At 37.1% G+C, this 18,149-nt stretch overlaps 1 protein-coding gene across 2 annotated transcripts; it reads right to left on the reverse strand.

Moving 5' to 3' along the window:
• Nucleotides 1–7,629: 7,629 nt before the first annotated feature.
• Nucleotides 7,630–12,253, reverse strand: LOC114286329 (uncharacterized). 2 transcript variants are annotated; one of them, XM_028229499.2, is made up of 3 exons: nucleotides 12,108–12,253; nucleotides 10,342–10,691; nucleotides 7,630–9,789 (listed from the first exon to the last, which is right to left on the reverse strand). In XM_028229499.2, the coding sequence occupies exons 2-3, from the start codon at nucleotides 10,686–10,688 to the stop codon at nucleotides 7,833–7,835; spliced, it is 2,304 nt and encodes a 767-aa protein (XP_028085300.2). In that variant the 5' UTR covers nucleotides 10,689–10,691; nucleotides 12,108–12,253; the 3' UTR covers nucleotides 7,630–7,832. The 2 variants fall into 2 exon arrangements, with proteins under 2 accessions (XP_028085300.2, XP_028085286.2); XM_028229485.2 differs by having other exon boundaries at nucleotides 10,342–10,746; nucleotides 12,108–12,237.
• Between the last annotated feature and the right edge of the window lie 5,896 nt (nucleotides 12,254–18,149).

Here is an 18,149-nt window from a genome sequence, read left to right on the forward strand (position 1 = left end):
AATCACAGCTGTAACATACAGAGCAATTACAAGTTTTTGAATGAATTACCTAATTCAGAAAGGACTTTGATTGAGACCTCCACTCTTCTCCCAACCCTACCACCCTTCACTCTTCTCCCAACCCGACCACCCTTCCCCTCACACGTGAGGATTAGTGATTTGATAAATAAACAAAAAAAAAATATTGACTAATCAGCACCCATTGGGGGTGTGGGTGCTGGGGTCTACCCAGTGGGAGTCCCTGTCTTTTTCCATTAGAAACATATACAAGTGGTAGTACATGATTGGATTAATTGTTCAATGAAAAGGAATTGAATAATGGGACTTTGGTCAAGAAGTGTGACTTTGTAAGCATCTAGTTTTGTGTTTCTGACATGTCATTGTTCGTGACGAATTTGGAGATGCAGCTGCGCGGCAGCAGCATCCGTCGTGCGGTAAAATAGGTCTATGTTGAGGTTTATTTTGATAATTTAAACCGTTCATATTTTAAAATATATCAAGTAAAATATACTTGTAAAAAATTAAGTTAATCGGATATCATTTACCTATTCATCTACTCACATTTGTATTCATTTTAATACTTTAAATCATAATTATTATTTATTTTTATAGATAGAATGTGAGTGGATGAATGAGTAAATGATATCTAATTAATTTAATTTTTTACAAACATATTCTACTTGATATATTTTAAAATGTGAACGGTTCAAATTATCAAAATACACCCCGAAATGAACCTATTTTGTCGCATAACAGATGTTGCTGCGCACCCCGCACAGCAACATCTCCGGTCCTTCTTGTTGTGACTGGGTGGCTGCACTTGGAAAAATTATTAGGCGGTATTGAGTCACAATGTGATGATATTCTTACCAATTATTAAATCTCATGTCATCTGTTATTCTTTCATGATATAACATCAAATTATGAGTCTCACTCCCTTCATCAATTATAATATTCCGAAGCACCACCTGACATGCGCTAGACCACCAAATAACTTCTCCTGCAGTTGGGATCCCATAAGCTCTGAAATGTTCTTCCACCTATAATTACAATTTACATTCACCAATCTCCAATGCACAAATTAGAAGGGACAAAACTGTTTTTTGGCAAACAGCAAAAAGTCACAAATTTTTTTTTTGTTTTAATATATTTTTTTTAAACTCTCTCTCTCTCTCTCTCAATTCATCTTATATAGACCAACCTAAAAAGTTAAAAAAAAAAAAAAAATTAAAAATCAGAAAAAAGTTCACTAAAAATTAAAAAAAAATGGTCAGCTATTTTTTAATTTCTTTTTACTTTTCCATTTTGTATGGTCAAGTAGAACCCAAAATTGTATTTTTTTTCAAAAAAGTTCACTAAAAAAAAAAAAAAAAAAAAAAACTAACCAAAAAAATCATAAAAAAAGCCACCCCAAAAGCATGCATCGTAGGACTACCTCACTGATTTAAATTTATATCTGTGGAGTCACGGGCATGTCCTAGAGTTTTTTATTTAGGCTATGTTTGGCTATGGCCTTTTAAACCACTTTTTGACTATATAAGAAGAAAAATAAATAAATAAGCCAAATTGTTCTGTTTGGCAATTGCTAAAATTGTTAATTTTTTTCTTAAATTTTTTTTTTTTATCATTTTAAGAAATCTTTAAAATTTGTAATTTTTTTTTAATAAAAATTTTCGAATTCCTCTAGTCTAGAAGGGTATAAAACTTAAGAAAAAAAAAAAAAAAAATCAACTTACCTAAATTTTCCCAATGACCAAAAAAATTATTCTTGTAAGTATTTGTCAGACTATCAATTTATACAACTTTATCTTAAGAAAATAAAAAATTATTAAAAAAATAATTATCAAACTCAACCTTAAAATGGATAATCTTGTGCCCTAGTAGCTATACAAACGATACGAAAAAAAAAAAAAAAAAGAAAGAAAAAAAAGAGGAAAATATGAATCTATCTTTATGCAGGGTCTAAAATAGGAAAGGACTATAAATATTTTACAGTCAGCTTAGGCAGTAGTTTAAGTGATCATGAGAGAGCATTTAGATAGATTTGAGTCAATATTGTAGGCAGTAGTCTAGTATAATAATTAAAACTATTGACCTACTAATATTGTGGCAATATAAATATAGTTAAAATCATGAATCTATTGTCAAATTAAGTTTGCAAGTGAAATAAGAATATGCGGTGAAAGTAGAATATGCGATTGCAAGTAAATTATTGAGTGTCTTAGAAGTATGAAATAACACGTCTCATGTTATCTTTCAATCACTCAGTATAAAAAAATAAACCGTATTACATTGACCGTTGACAATTATAACGGGAGACCATTTGGCTATGCTCATGAGGTGTGGAATAATTGCTTGCAAATTACAGTTAGATAACCCTAATGTTGCAGAAATTATCTACTTTTTTGGTTTAATTTTCAAAATCTATATATTTATTTTAAATATTAAATTACTTTGATGAAAATAATTACAAAAAAGGTATTTTTAGCTTATAAAAAAGAAATTCATATGAAAATTGAAAATAGTAAGCTTTTTTTTTCAAAAAAAAAAAAAATCTTTTTCTTCACCAAACTAATCTTTTATTTTAAAAAAAATAGATATTGAAAATAAAACCTAACAAAGTCAAACTCAAACTATTTATAAACAATTTATTATTTAGACAGGAAAAGAAATAGGACAAGAATTAGAGATAGAAAAAGGGACAGAGAGAAAGAACGAGAGAGGAAAGCCAGGGAAGAGGCAGTGCAAGAGAAGAGCACCGACATATTTTATCAGTCAAAAGTGTGTTGATGAAAATCTCATCTCATGCTCTGTCTCGTCCCCGTCTATCCTGCCTCTTCAATCTTACCTTTTATCACTTTTCCAATGAATCAAAGAAAGAACTTTTGATATTGTAACTTTTGAATCGACTGCTGAATAATAACAGAATAGAAAAAGTTGAAGAGAATCCGGGTCTAATTTATAATATGCTTTGTTTTTACATTTCCCATGGATTCATAGGGTGTGAATTCAGAGTTTTATAAAGCTGTTGTGACAATTGTTGTAGTACATTGTACACGTGCTAGTAAGAAATAGTAGTAGTACCAGTACAACAGACTACAGATATTATGCTATCATATGTACTATCCAAATTACAAACGTACTTCTCATTTGGCGACTTAATGCACAAATAGTACTAACAACATAGCTTTTAAAAACGTCTCTTTTGGGTTGGTCCAAAACAATTAATAATATTGGAAAATGATTTGTCCCTCTTAATTTTTTTTTTCCGAATCTCCCGAAATCACAGAGGAGAGAAAGAGAGGGGAAAGAGAAGAGAGGGAAAGAGGAGGCAGGTCTCAGCCGTCGCAGCCCTCTACCCGATCGTCGCAGCCTTCGCCGACGCCTCCGCCAGATCGTTGCAGCCTCGCCTCCGCCGTCGCCTCCGCAGGTCCGTCGTCACAGCCCCGCCCCTCGCAGCCCCTGCCTCTACCGCCTCCGCCCCCCGCCTCCGCCTCCGCCCCTGCCCCATTTGTTGGGCCCCCTCTAGTCCCTCCTCCTCCTCCTCCTCCTCCTCCTCCAGTCCCTCTACCTCCCTCTCCTCCTCCCTCCTCCTTCTTTTTCCATCTTCTTCTTCGTTTCTGATTCAACCAAAAAACAAAAAAAAAAAAAAAAAAAAATAGGGGGATTCGGGGGGCCTATTTTCGAGCGATGTAGCATTGCTCAATAATATTAATCAAAACAACTACTAATAATAAAACATTTATTTGATACACAAATAGTGTTGAAAAATAATGAGTTTTCGGATAATTTTAATTCGAAATTAAAATGAGGCTGTTGAGATGGATTTGAATGGTTTTGTATTCTCTTAAATGAGAAGGTTGTAATAAAAAAAAAATAATGAGTCGAAACTATTGAGTTGCGAATGAGAATTGTCTCATAAGTGGGTATTAATAAAGTTTAGCTTAAATTTGGACTTAGTCTTAATTTGGACTGAGTCTAGACTTGTGCTTGTGCATGTGCTGAGTTTGGTTTTAGACTTGGACACATACTTAATCTTGAGCTTGGGCTAACATATATTGTATTGGGCTTAGCTTATGCATATGTTTGAAAATTGGGCTTGGATCGGATTGTGACCCAACATTAATATCAATTTTGTGATCCATCTAGTTGGTTTATTCAAATATTATTATATACATATTTATTTGTATATATTAAGAATATAGAAGGTTTAGTCCTTTATAACTCTCATATTTTGATGATGGAGTTGATGATCATATTAGTGGTCATAGGTTTTCAACCTTTGTAACTCTAGCCCTAATGGCTAGAGTTGATAGCCTTGGTTAATGGCCTTGGATAATGGCATTTGATGTCCCTATTAATGTATTACCTTCATGGCTAGGGATTCCCTTACTTGTATAAATAGTGGTATTTCCCCTCCAACTTGGGAGGATATTTTGGTGAGGTTTTTGATGTAAAATAGAGATGGTGTTTGAGATAAAAAGTTAGAGATATTTTTTTTTCACCAAAGAAAAATTTTCCTATCTTCTTTTGCTAGCCCTTTTTTTTATTCTTGTTAGAGAAAGTACAATCATTGTCAAGTTCGCCGAAACTATTCAGAAAGTGTTTCTGCATTAGTTGGTTTTGACTAGCGTAGCTCCAGAATCCATCAGGAGGTGGTGAATCTTAAAACAGATTTTTTATAAATAGTTTTTGAAAAAACAATTTAGTTTTTATTTTAATTTATTCTAGTAACTCTTAAAATTAAAATTAATTTAATTGTCTACAATTATTGGATTGTTTTGAATTATTTATTTCTATTTAATTTATTTTATATATTTTTTCTTGTATTATTATATAAAAAAAAATACCAACAAATAGTATAGCTTTTAAAAAATGTCGCTTTTAGGTTGGTCCAGAACAGCTAATAATAAAACGTTTGTATGTTCTTTGCCAACTGTATTTTGAAGTATCAAAGAGTTGAGGTCCACCCATAATGCACATAATTTTTTAAGAAATTTTTTAAGTTTGTCCTTTATAACACAATTAAATTTTAAATTATTTTAATTTAAACTCTTAACTTTTAAAATAACTTCAATTCTAATTATAACTAATGAAACATAGGTAATTTAGTCAATTTAATCACTTTCTATTGGTGATACTGGATGACAACAGTTGCTATAGACTGAGAAAGTAAAAAGAGGGGTGGTAGTGAGGTAGGCAAAAGGAAAGAGAAGCAGTGGACATGAAAAAAATGATGACATTAGGAAAGATGAGCGGTGGTGATAGACGATGGTAATAATAAGAGACGATTGTCAACCGTAATGAAAGGAGAAAAAGTGATTAAATTGTTCATTGTTTGTTAGTTATACGAACGGATGGTTAAAATTAATACTATTTTAAAAGTTCAAAGTTTAAAATGAAATAATTTAAAAGTTAAGATTGGATTTGTTAGCGAGATCAAAATTTGATTTAATTTTTTTTTCTTATAATTTCTTCTATTTAAAAAAAAAATCATTTTGTTCTCTCAAATAGGGGTGTAAAAAAAATTGATAAAATTAGACTGATTGTTCAAGTTTGATCAATCTTTTAATTTTTAATCTATTTTTCATCGCATACATGTTGTTTCTATTCCTCTAAACCCTAATAATAATAATAATAATAATAAATAAATAAATAAATAAATAAATAAAAACAAAATTATTAAAATAATTATTAAATTAAAAACTCACTATAAATTAATAATTGCTATAATTTGAAGGAGCAAAGCGATTTTTTTTTATTTTATTTTACACAATGGTAGGGGAATAGAAGTCTAGAAGGAGAAGCAATGTCATGAATTCTTTACATGTCCGTTTTATGGCTCAAATTCAATTTGACGAGTCCTCACAACATTTATCCACTGAAAAATAATTCAAAAAATTCAAAAAACTACTTGTATGAAGTAGAATTCAAATTAAAGAAAGATACAAACGAGGCACATGACATGTTGTGGCCCTTCGGGTTCATTTTCTTGGCAAATTATCAATAAGTTTTTATAGTTGGACTTAATTAGTAAATCCTATTAAAAATAAGTTATAATAAAATTTTTACTAAAAATAATCTTGTGATATTTTTTGTTAGGCTAAAAATTGATAAATAATGACTTTCTTTTGTTACAGTTTTTATAAATTGTCGTTAAAACTTACAATTAGTAATTTTTTTAACGAATTTTTTAAATTGTCACTAAAAGTAAAAAATTAGTAATTTTTTATGATGATTTTTTAAAAATGTTGCTAAAACTTATAATTAGTAACATTTTTGTAACAAAATTTTTAAAATGTCACTGAAAATTAACAATTAGTGACGTTTTTAATAATATTTGATGAAAAATATCATTAATTATCATAAAATTTATTGAATAATTAATCTACCTATTAGGATCTATATGTAAGTCCCTAATTTTCTTGAACGTGATAAATACACAATTATAATGGGAGAGGTTCCTCTCCCATTGAAAGTATGGATACTGTTGATTTCTCATTGGCTCACTATAGAGTCTATTTGGATAATTCGAGCTACTCATGTTATAAAACTTGTCAAGAAAATTATTCACAAAAAATCAAATTATTTGGACAAAAATAACCAGATGATTAGATTACATTTGTTATTAATAAAAATTATAATTTTAAAAGAGACCATTTATTATTTTATGTTCATTATTTTAAAAAAACATAAAATAATAATGTGATTATAATTATTTGATCAATTTGAATTTGAATTTTTTTTTTTTTTTTTAAGAATAGACTTCTCAAAAAAAATTTATAATATGAATTATTTAAATTATCAAGAATGGGTCAACAGCACCCGTTATTCTGACAGGAACAACCCAAATGATGATTGGTTGCATCACAAATTCACAATCCCCCGCTGGCTAACCCATTTTGCATATTGGTGGATTATTATGAGATTTCAGAACACCAGGGTCCCGAAACCACAATCCCAAAATGATTTTTCTGGATCACATCTGAATCTCAAGTCAGTCTTCTTCTTCACACAGAGGGAAAAAAAAAAAAATCCCTTTATTTTTATCCTTTTTTTTAAAAAATTATATATTTGTTTCAGTTTAACTTTTTTAGCTTTTGGAAGATATATGTGTCGATTGATCTAAAAATTGCACTCAATGATCAATACAGGATCATCCAATCAATGAGGCTTCATTTTTTCTTCTAACTAATGCCAATCTAGTAGACAAGCCTTGGAGCAGCATAGGCATGCCATGTGGTCTACACAACAGATCTGCTATGCTACATCTTTCTTACTGATGTTGATGCATAGCTTATTAAAAGAGGGCGGGGGTAGGGGGTAGTGGGGTGGTAACCCTAGAATCTTGCTGCATTTCAGGAAGTCTGTACAATTATTCAATAGTTAAATTGTAGCCAGTGGCATACAAACATGTCATAAACATCAACCAAATAATCAGAATCAATGTCACGTGTGTGTAAAAAAAAAGTGACAGGAACGGTGCTGATTAGATGTGCAAATGCTCAAAAGTCAAAACAATAAATTGAGATGTTAGTTAACTCAAAAATTAAGACCAGAAGAAATCAGGAGTTCATGCACATTCCTACAAACTAGAAGAGCAGCATATATTTGGGCAAGCCATAAATCTAAATTCACAAAGGTCAAGAATAGAATTTATATTCATGTAATAATCAGCAAAAACAGCAGAAAATAATGTAGGAGGATGGACCAAAATTTCCATGCAACTAAATTCTACTGCCACAGACCTGAAATATATACATAAACAAAGTTCAACAAACTGGGGGAAAATTTATAAATTGACAAAAAGATATATACTTACATTACATAATTCAGCACCCTAACAAAAACTCTTTGCAAGTTGACTTGTTGTGCCCGGTACCCTTGCATCTACTGCATTGGAGTTGACGTCTGACCACTTCTTGTGATCCAAATCGCTTAGTAGAAGGCCGTCCTGGTGGACGACGAGTGAGAGGAGGGGTTACAGTCACCAGGCTCTGAGAAGATTCCTTCTGCATAGGCCTCTCTACATTTGGAACAGGATGTATTGACTCTGAGTATGTTAACCTGTAGCTATCAGTCATGAAGTATCTAGAACAATAATCGTATGGGTTACGACCAAGCCAACTGATGACAGCAATGGCATGGCAGCATGGCAAACCAGTAAGCTGCCACCCTTTGCAACTGCAATCGCATTGATCAAGGTCGACAACTTCGATGGAGTCACCACGGACCTCAAATCTGTTACCAGCTAAAATTGACACTTGAAGGGAACAAGATTTTAGGCTTTCCTTTTCTAGTTTTTCCTCCATGGATGGGGTTAGCCTCGTCAGCCATTGGTTGGAATCCTCACGTCTTGTATAAATCAACTCCATAACCTTACCCCGTATTGCATCAACCATTTGGGTTATTGGTAACTCATGTGCATCTGATGCCCAACTGTAGAACAGCTCTCCAAAGTTTGATGTCATATGGTTATATCTCGCACCCTGGAAGAACGCATTTGCCCAGTGCTCAGGCTTGCTTTGTATGACCCAATTATAAGCTTCTAGTGAAATACTTTTAATGCTTTCGACACAACTCTGGAAACCTACAGATCTAGGTGCATATGCGGCAGCATAGACATCCTCAACCATAAGCCGCTTCACTTCGTGAGAAAATTGACCTTTCACATCTCTGAGAAGTTGTTCTGAAAGATAGTGTATACAGTAGCCATGGTGAACATCCACATCACGAAATATGTCAGCAATTGACTCCCTTAGTCCCTTCTCTCTATCTGCCACAAATGTTATGCTCTGAGCCACTGACAATGCAGATTTCAGTTGTAGCAAAAACCAACACCAGTTATCGTCAGTTTCTGCATCGACTACTGCAAAAGCAACAGGAAAAACTCCATCATCGCCATCCGCAGCTGTTGCCGCCAACAATGTGCCTTGATATTTTGACTTTAAGGGGGTGCTATCAAGGAAAAGTAGAGGCCGACAACCCTGCTGGAAACCATATAAAGAGGCATGAAATGATACAAACAAGCGATGAAAGCTTGAGTCGTTGTTAGTGGCAAAAGTAGCTACACTACCAGGATTTGTCTCCATCATCTTCTCACAGTAAAAGGGTAGTTGATTATACGCCTCCTTATATGAACCCTGAAGCTGCTCCTTAGCAATCTCTTTTCCCCGCCATGCCTGAAAGTAGTTTAGTTGAATTCCATATTCCTGTTTAATGTCATTGACAATATCCTTTGGCTTGTAATTTGGGTGAACTTTTAGTTTCTCCTTGATGATACTTGCAACCCAACTTCTTGTTGCCTGATACCCAGTTGTAACAGCAGCCCCTTCACATGTATGTGTGGCATTCATTTTCTTAATACAAATTAATTGAGTAGTCGATAACCTTGATGCATGAATTCTCCATGGACAACCTTCAGCTTTGCATTTGACAGTCACACGATGACTGTCATTCTTCTTATACTTAAAAGCGAACTGATTTGCAATAGCATATTTACGTAGGGTCTCACGAAATTCATGAACACTATTGAATCTTTGGCCAACACCCGTAATATTGTTCTGCCATTGCTGTGCAACTTTAATATGGTTCTCATCAATGGAACCAACAGAGGTAAGAAGTGGATGCACTTCAATGGGTATATCCATATGGGCATCAACACAGGTAGTATCATCAAGAATAACAAAAGAATTATCTAGCAGTTCAGCTGGTTGGGTTGTGTCATCCACAACACTCAGAGGAGCATCAATTAGAACCCCTGCTTCTGACAACGTAGTCCGACTTGACCTGCAAGATCAAATGATTACCTCCAAAATCACTAACAATTAAATCTAATGTTAAGACCTATGTTACCTAGAACGTGAATCGTTCCGGTACATAAAACAGGAAAGGAAACAGGAATGTAGTACATACCATACTCGAAAATATGGTACGATAGGGGTATAATTGTCTAGATTATACTAGTGTAAGATACTACTACTAGAACAATTTTCTTTTACCAAATAAACATTCAATAAAATGTATCTTATTTTTTTCAAGTTAATATTGTAAAAAAATATTTCTATTCGCATTATGATATTTTTTTTTACATTTTTTTAATGTCAAAAATCCAGTCTCCTTAAATTTTAGTACATTATATTTAATTTTCTACCCTCATAAGAAAACTGTAAGGAAATATATTGGGGGGGAAATTTGGGAAAGCTTTGGATTGCTAAATTCACCATTTTGGAACAAAAGTGTACCATGTTTTGAAATGTATACCAAAACATAAATCGCTAATGTAAATTAGGATTTCTTTCTGGTAATATTGGTTAAGAGTTTAGATAGAAAGGGGACTACCTACTAGCAGACATGTTTGAGACATCGGGGGCAACTACTTCTTCTGTCAAGACATATATATCAGTGCTGTTGGATTCACCATGAAATTTGATCATGCGTTCGAGGTCCTTGTCATTGGAGATTGTGATAAGTGTCTTTTTGTTGCCTGGGAGGAAATATTTGATAGACATAGTACCAACATTACTGTTAAACATCTCTGCTACTTCCATCTTAAAATCATTGTACTTCATATGCTCGTCAATTTCCATAGCATGAGCATCCCCACCTCTATACGACAATGAGCCATCGTTATTGGTTTCGAATTCACCACCTGACTGACATATAGCTATAACTTTCTTCCCAGCCATGACCTGAATCATTATAAAAATGTTTTTTCTTTTCTCATTACGAAAAATAATAATACCACTAATAAGAAAAAGAAAAGAAAAATCAGTTACCTGATCCAAAAATAAAAGGCAAAGCTATTCACTTTGTTTGATTTTGTTTTTTGAACTTCTCCAAAAAAAAAAAAAAAAAAATCTACAAACTGATTTGGTGAAAAAAATGAAAAATCAGAAACATTCATCATTTTCATATGATTTTTTTTCTCTTTTTTGAGGCAAGAATATCTTCTTGGTGTTTATTTTTGTCCCCAAAAAGAGAGAAATCATATGAAAAGTTCTAAAATTTTCAAAATACAGATTTTAAAAACAAAACCAAACAGGGTAATAATTCCAGAAACGTTATAATTTATTAAGTTCCATAGCATGATAAAAAAAAGTGGGGAGAAAAAAAAAAGACAATCCTGACTATATTTGTTTTGGAGTTTTCAAAAACAATTTTATGAGTTTTCAATTCATATATATATTTTCTTTTAGTGAATTTTCTAATCATTTTAATCAATTTTTTAAAACTTCTAAATCCACTTAATCTAGATACACTTAAAAAGTAAAAAATTTTAAAAAAATTTAACTGAATACAACCAAAATATAAAAATGTACTAAATTATTGTATTCAATCATTTTTGAAAGATTTTTGCACAAATTTCATATTTTTTAAATGTATTTAGATTTAAGAAGGCAAGTTTGGGAAGTTACAATAATAGTCAAAAAAAAAAAGTTACACTAAAAAAAGGCCGTAAAGCCAAAGAACTATACAAAAAAAGTTAAAAATTTCCTTTCCTATCTACTTTTTTGCATTTTTTTTTTGGTAAAAAGCCAGAAAATATCTCAAATATACTAATTTTTTTCACCTCATATATTAGCCAAAAAGTTTAAAAAATAAGTTATTCCCAAACCAAATTGAATCTAAAAACTAAAGAATTGATTAAAATATTTTTAAAAATTCAAGAAAAAAATTAAAAAAAAAAAATCGATTAAAAGCTTTTGAGAATTCCAAACCAAACAGATCCTGAAATGGGTGTAAATTATGAAGCTACAGTTATAAGTGGAAGATCATAACTAGGCTAGTATGTAATTTATAGCTTTAAAATCCACATACAGGAGAAGCCAAGTGCATTCTAAGATTTCATACAACTCCTCCATTGTTCAATACAGTGAAATATCGAATCAAATACTTGTCCGTATGCATACTCATTTTTACATATGTAATTCGTATGAAAATTAGAATAATGAAATTAAATAAGTATCTTTATAATGCCCTAAAATTGATTAAGGAAGAGATAGTTCTGATCAATTAGAACCTAAATTTATTGCAAATGGATTAATAAGCCCTAAAATTGGGAAAACATAAAAAGGTGTAGATAGATTATGAGCAAGAGGTCTTACCTTGGAGATCGAGAATCGAAGAGAGCCAGTTGAGAATCTTAGATTGGTATTTGGGTTTCGCAGAGTAGAGATGTCGCCCTGAAACAGAGAGAGAGATTAACCCTTTCAAGCTGTTCCATCAACATTTTTTTATTTTTCGGTAAATTATAACTTGGAAATGATAAATACATAAATTTATAAATAAATAAAAAATACCTTGTTTCAGTTTTTTGAATTTAATATTTTAAAAATTGAGTTTTTTATTTTTTATATTTTTTATTTTTAGTAAATATTTTTTAAATTTTAAGTAATTTTTTTAAATATACTTTACTTAAATGTATATAAATAGTAAAATATTTGTGAAAAAATATTTTAAAAAATTAATAAATACGTAAAATACAAAAAAAAATGTACTAAATTTTTATATATATATATTTTTTGATATTTAGAGTATTTTTTAACGATTTGTTTTTTATAAATATTATACTTTTTAAGTGTATTTATGTTAGGTGTGTCTAAAAATTAAAAATAATTGTTTAAAATATTAAAAAAATTATTGAAAATATTAAAATATGAAAAATAAAAAAATAAATTTTTTTAAAAACCAGAAATGTTGTCAATCATATTTTTTTATTTATAATTATGAATTATGAATGATAATTATGAGAGGTTTTTTTTTTAAAAAAAAAATTACTAAACTGAGGCACGTTTGTATAAATTTTATATATTTCTATTTGAATTATATAATTATATAATACTAGCGAATGGCCCATGTTTAAAAACACTATTAATAAAATAAAATTTTAAATTATTTATAAGAAAGTAAAATGTTATCGAGCCACATCAATGCTAGCAAAAAGAAAATAATAATACAAATTTCAAACATACCCCTAAATTCAACTGACAGTATGTTTCTAATCCGATTTAATAAATCAACTCAAGTTTCATTTTATATTAGAGTGGTACTGCATGCACCAATTAGTATACTGTACGGGGAGCAAATATTCCGGCAAGCCCGTATTCCTTTCTTCCGAGCTCCGTCTCTGTTCGATCACATGCGAGCAAACAATAGTGAGCTACCCGGCGGTGTGTGGCCGGAAAAACCCTCCGACGATCAAGTTAGCACACACCTTAGGATAGAGAGAGAGCTCGGAAGAAAGGAATACGGGCCTGCCGGAATATTTGCTCCCCGTACAATTGGCACCTTCTGTGGGAAGCTTGACAGATAAAACCTTGTCTTCCGGGTTCATCTGATCGCCGTCCATGGCGAACAACGACGAGTTTCCGTTGTCTGCCATCGACGGAGCCACCCCGAAGTTCACCCGAAGGAGAGAAGGTCCTCCCGCCATCCATCCAATGGCGGATTTGGGAACGCCCACCGGAGGACAGTCAGGAGACGCGCGGGATAAGCGCGGAAGAAGTCATGGTCATTCACGGAGTCCAGACGGTCACCGGCGGAGGAGAGACTCACACGCCAGACGTCTGGAAAATAAGTTGAGAGACCAAGACGCTGTCATCCGGCGAATGGCAGTGGAGATGGAGGATCTGAAGCGGCATGTCAAAGGTAAAGGTGTAGCTGGAGTGGGAGACCACAGTGAGCGCACCCCATCCCGCCGTTCAGGAGGTCAGAGTCAGCGACGTACTCAGTCCATATCTATTACCAGAAGTTACCAGGTTGGTGATTCCGACGCGCATGCAGAAAAGTCTAGCGCGCAAGACAGCACCTACAAACCCTCACGTCCGGTGACGACGTCGAGGTACTCTTACTCCGCTCATTCAGAGGATTTGCGAGCGGTCTTAAAGGAGCGGGCTTGCCGGCGCGAAGCTCAGAGAATACCGGCTTTCCAGCAGCTATCTTACGGGGTTCACGCCAGCGAGGAGGTCGGAAAGCCACCACCCCGCCAAGCAGTGCCACTCTTTGAAGATACGGACATGGCCAGGCTGAGTGCCACCCCTTTCTCCCTGGAAATAGAAACAACACCGCTTCCGGCAGGCTTCCACCAGCCTAAGTTCACACTCTACGATGGAAAAACCGATCCTTACATGCATGTGAGCCACTTCCGACAGGTTATGGTCGGACATAGGCGAAATGACGGACTTATGTGCCTAATCTTCCCGTCAAGTTTAGGCGAGCTGGGCTTAAAGTGGTTCGAGAGGTTGTCGGAAGGGAGCATACAAAGGTGGCATCAGTTGGCCGAGGCGTTTGTTACACGCTTCAAAACCAACACAAAAACACCAAAGGAAGTCGACCACTTGCTAAGTGTCAGGATAGAATCGAGCGACACACTGAAGGTATACAACTCAAGGTACTGGGAAACCTTCAACGAGATCTTGGATTGCCCGGTCAACCTCGCGATCACGCAATATAAGCGTGGTCTCCCGGTCGGCCATAGATTGCGAGATTCGCTGACCATGCGCCAACCGACCTCCGTGGGCTAGCTCATGCAGCGCATCAATGAGCACATCCGAGTAGAGGATGACGCGTCAGCTTCTACCGTGAAGGCAATTCCGGTAGCGACAGACAAGAAGACAGCAGGCAAAGTGCACGCAGTTGGGCAAGAGTCCAGCCGCACAAGTGACCGAGCAAAGGAATCAGACCGTGGCTCGAATCGCAAAAACCGGGGCAGAGGACGTCGGAATGACCGGGATGACTACCCCCGAGATGATGTAACGGACGCAAACAGAAGGTTGAAGGCAAGGACTGGCATAACCACGGTCTTCAAGATTCCAATCTATCGCATACTTAGTGAAATCCGAGACGAGGAGTATGTCCGGTTTCCTGCTAAGTTGGGCGACGGACAAAAGGGCTACAATCCGCGGTATCGTTGCACATTCCACCGGGAGAGGAGCCACCGGACTGAGGATTGTTTGCCTTTGAGGCAACACTTAGAAGAGCTGGTCGCGGCCGGGCACCTAGACCTTTACATTGACGGCGGCGTGAACCCGAATCAGGCTCCGGTCGATCCCAGGGGACAGGATGACCGAGACGCACCACCACAGGGAGTTATTAATGTCATCCACGGCATCGTGGAACCGGAGCATGTTTGCGAACTCCGGGGCATGATAAAAAAGACAGAACATATGAGGGAAGTTTTGTCGGTACAGCCTGCCATCAAAAGGGGGAAGACTGAAGAAAAAGACGTGATTAGTTTCATCTCAAAGGATTTAGAGCGTATCCAGACGCCGCACAACGATGCCCTAGTAGTAACTCTACGCGTCACGGAATTTGATGTTAAACGGATCTTGATCGATCAGGGAAGCTCGGTCGAGATCATGTATTATGATGCGTTCAAGTAGCTCAAACTCCGGGAGACGGACTTGGCTCCGGTAACTTTGCCACTGGTTGGATTCAACTTACAACCAGAGTGGCCCTTGGGAAAGATTATCCTGCCGGTCAAAGCGGGATCCGTGGTCAAGCAAGTGGAGTTTTGGGTGCTACAAGTGCCATCGACGTACAACCTTATCCTTGGAAGAGGATGGCTCCACGCTATGCAAGCTGTAGCATCGACCTACCACCAGGTGATGAGATTCCCCTCGGCTATGGGGGCAATCGAGGAGATCTGGGGGGATCAAGTCATGTCCAAACAGTGCTTCGTGGCGGTGAACCGCAGCCAGGCTGCCAAAGGGTTCGTGCAAATGATAGAAGGACCGAAAGACCGAGGAGTTCTGGAGGATGTGGGCACTAAGGCAAAGGACAAAGCTGTGGAGGACTTGGTTGAGGTGCGACTCGATATAAAGCAGCCGGATAAGTTCTTCTTACTCGGTTCCAGCCTTACTGCCCAAGAGAGGACCGAGATGGTTGAGTTTTTGATTGCCAACATTGAAGTCTTTGCATGGTCGCCTTACGACATGCCTAGCCTCGATCCAAGTTTTATCTGCCATCACCTCAATGTCTTCCCTGGAGCAAAGCCAGCCATCTAGCGAACAAGGAGATCGGCACTGCATCACGCCAAGGTAGTTGTAGAGGAGGTGAAGAACCTGCTTGAGGCATGAGCAATTCAGGAAGTGCACTACCCTCGGTGGATTTCCAACACAGTAGTGGTGCCCAAGAAGAATGGAAAGTGGCGAGTTTGTGTCGACTATAAGACAGTCAACCGAGCTTGTCCCAAAGATAGCTTCCCTTTGTCGCGAATTGACCAGCTTGTGGACTTGACTGCTGGACATAATAGGCTCAGTTTCTTGGATGCCTACCGCGGCTACCATCAGATCGCCATGCATGGGCCCGACCGAGAGATCACCTCTTTCACGACTCCAAGGGGACTCTTCTGCTACCGAGTCATGCCTTTTGGTTTGAAGAACGTCGGGGCTACCTTTCAGAGGATGGTGACCAAAATGTTTGCTCCTTTGCTTGGCCGGACAATGGAGGCTTACATCGATGATATGGTGGTGCAGAGCCGACATGAGGCAAACCATTTGTCCGACTTAGCCGAGATGTTTGCCATTCTAAAGAAGCACAAGCTGCGCTTGAATGCGTCAAAGTGTGCCTTTGGCGTGGGATCCGAAAAATTTTTGGGGTTCTTAGTCACAAACCGAGGCATCGAAACAGACCCTACTCAGATCAGAGCCGTGCAAGAGTTGAAGTAGCCCAGCTCGGCAAAGGATGTGTAGCATCTGGCTGGGATGGCCGCCGTGCTTAATCGGTTTATAAGTCGGTCATCAGATCGCTGCCGCCTTTTCTTTCAAGCATTGAAGTCAAAGTTCTCGTGGGACGAAGAGTGTGATCGAGCTTTGGCCGAGCTCAAGGAATATCGGTCTTCTCCGCCACTGTTGGTCACACCACAGCCAGGTGAGGAACTCTACCTTTACCTTGCCGTCTCCCAGCACGTAGTCAATGCGGTGCTAGTCCGCGCTGAAGGAATCAAGCACCTCCCAATTTTTTATGTTAGCAAGACCTTGCTGCCGGCTGAGACGAGATATTTGCCGTTGGAAAAGCTTGCGTTGGCATTGATGATGGCTTCAAGGAAGTTGGCGCATTATTTTCACGCCCATACTATCGTCGTACTGACCGAGTTTCCCCTCAAGGCCTTGTTTGAACGGGCGGACTTTTCAGGCCGAATTCTTAAGTGGGCGGTCGAGTTGGGACAGTTTGATGTGAAGTTCCAGCCGCGCACTGCTATCAAAGCCTAGGCTTTGGCAGACTTCATCGCCGAGTTCTCACCTGGCACTCATCCGGTATGCCCAGTCGATATTACCGTGGCAGATGATGAGATGCACGCAAGACCATCCGAGATACAACCAGTTGGTGGAGGTAGCGACGCGGAGTTTGCGCGCACCATTGAAGCCCCCTTAGTTTGCACGATTTTACCACCCGGTGATGCGATGACGGAGTTGAGTATCACCGACCCATCTGCTCTGTCCGGTCCCGCATCACCAAGGGGGGAAGAAATGGAACCACACCGCTCAGAACTTGCGGCCGGCATAGCATCGCAACCTGGTGATTCGCCTACGGACTTGAGCATTACAGACCGACTTGCTGAGTCCGGTGCCGAATCACCAAGGGGAGCTGGAGTGGAACCAATTAACACGGAACTTGAACCCAACCAGCCTAGAAACCGTGATCCCATTGCCCTTCGCAATTCTCAAGACCCATCAGACTGCTGGAAGCTTTTTGTGGGGGAAATGTGGAAGCTTTTTGTTGATGGAGCACCCAACCGTCATGGTGCCGGCCTAGGTATCGTTCTTATCTCCCCAGATGGCCTAACCATTGAACATTCTATCACGCTTGGCTTCCCCGCATCTAACAACGAAGTTGAGTACGAGGCCCTTCTCGCCGGGCTCAAGAGCGCTATTCAAATGAAGGCTGCCGAGCTATTAGTGTACAGTGATTCCTAGCTTGTGGTTAACCAAGTCTCTGGGATTTACGAAGCAAAGGATGACAAAATGGCGAAGTACCAAGCTCTGGTCAGGGCGCACATCAAGTAGTTTCAGGCAATCAGAGTTCAACAGATTGGCCGAGAAGAAAACAACCGAGCTGATGAGTTGGCCGGCCTCGCTTCGATGGTAGATAGTACGTTTCCAAACCCCCTGTTAATTGACTTTCTTCCACGGCCAAGCATTGAAGAC

This window comes from Camellia sinensis, chromosome 5 (genome assembly GCF_055761805.1).
Source record: "Camellia sinensis isolate YWXY chromosome 5, ASM5576180v1, whole genome shotgun sequence".
Lineage (NCBI taxonomy): Eukaryota > Viridiplantae > Streptophyta > Magnoliopsida > Ericales > Theaceae > Camellia > Camellia sinensis.

What these genes read in the sequence shown, in the direction of transcription:
- LOC114286329 (XM_028229485.2), bottom strand. Translation starts at nt 10,700, where the DNA reads ATGATTCAGGTCATGGCTGGGAAGAAAGTTATAGCTATATGTCAGTCA. An exon ending in TCAAACATGTCTGCTAGTAG is followed by an intron (nt 9,790 to 10,341) that starts GTAGTCCCCTTT and finishes TTGATCTTGCAG; the next exon opens with GTCAAGTCGGACTACGTTGT.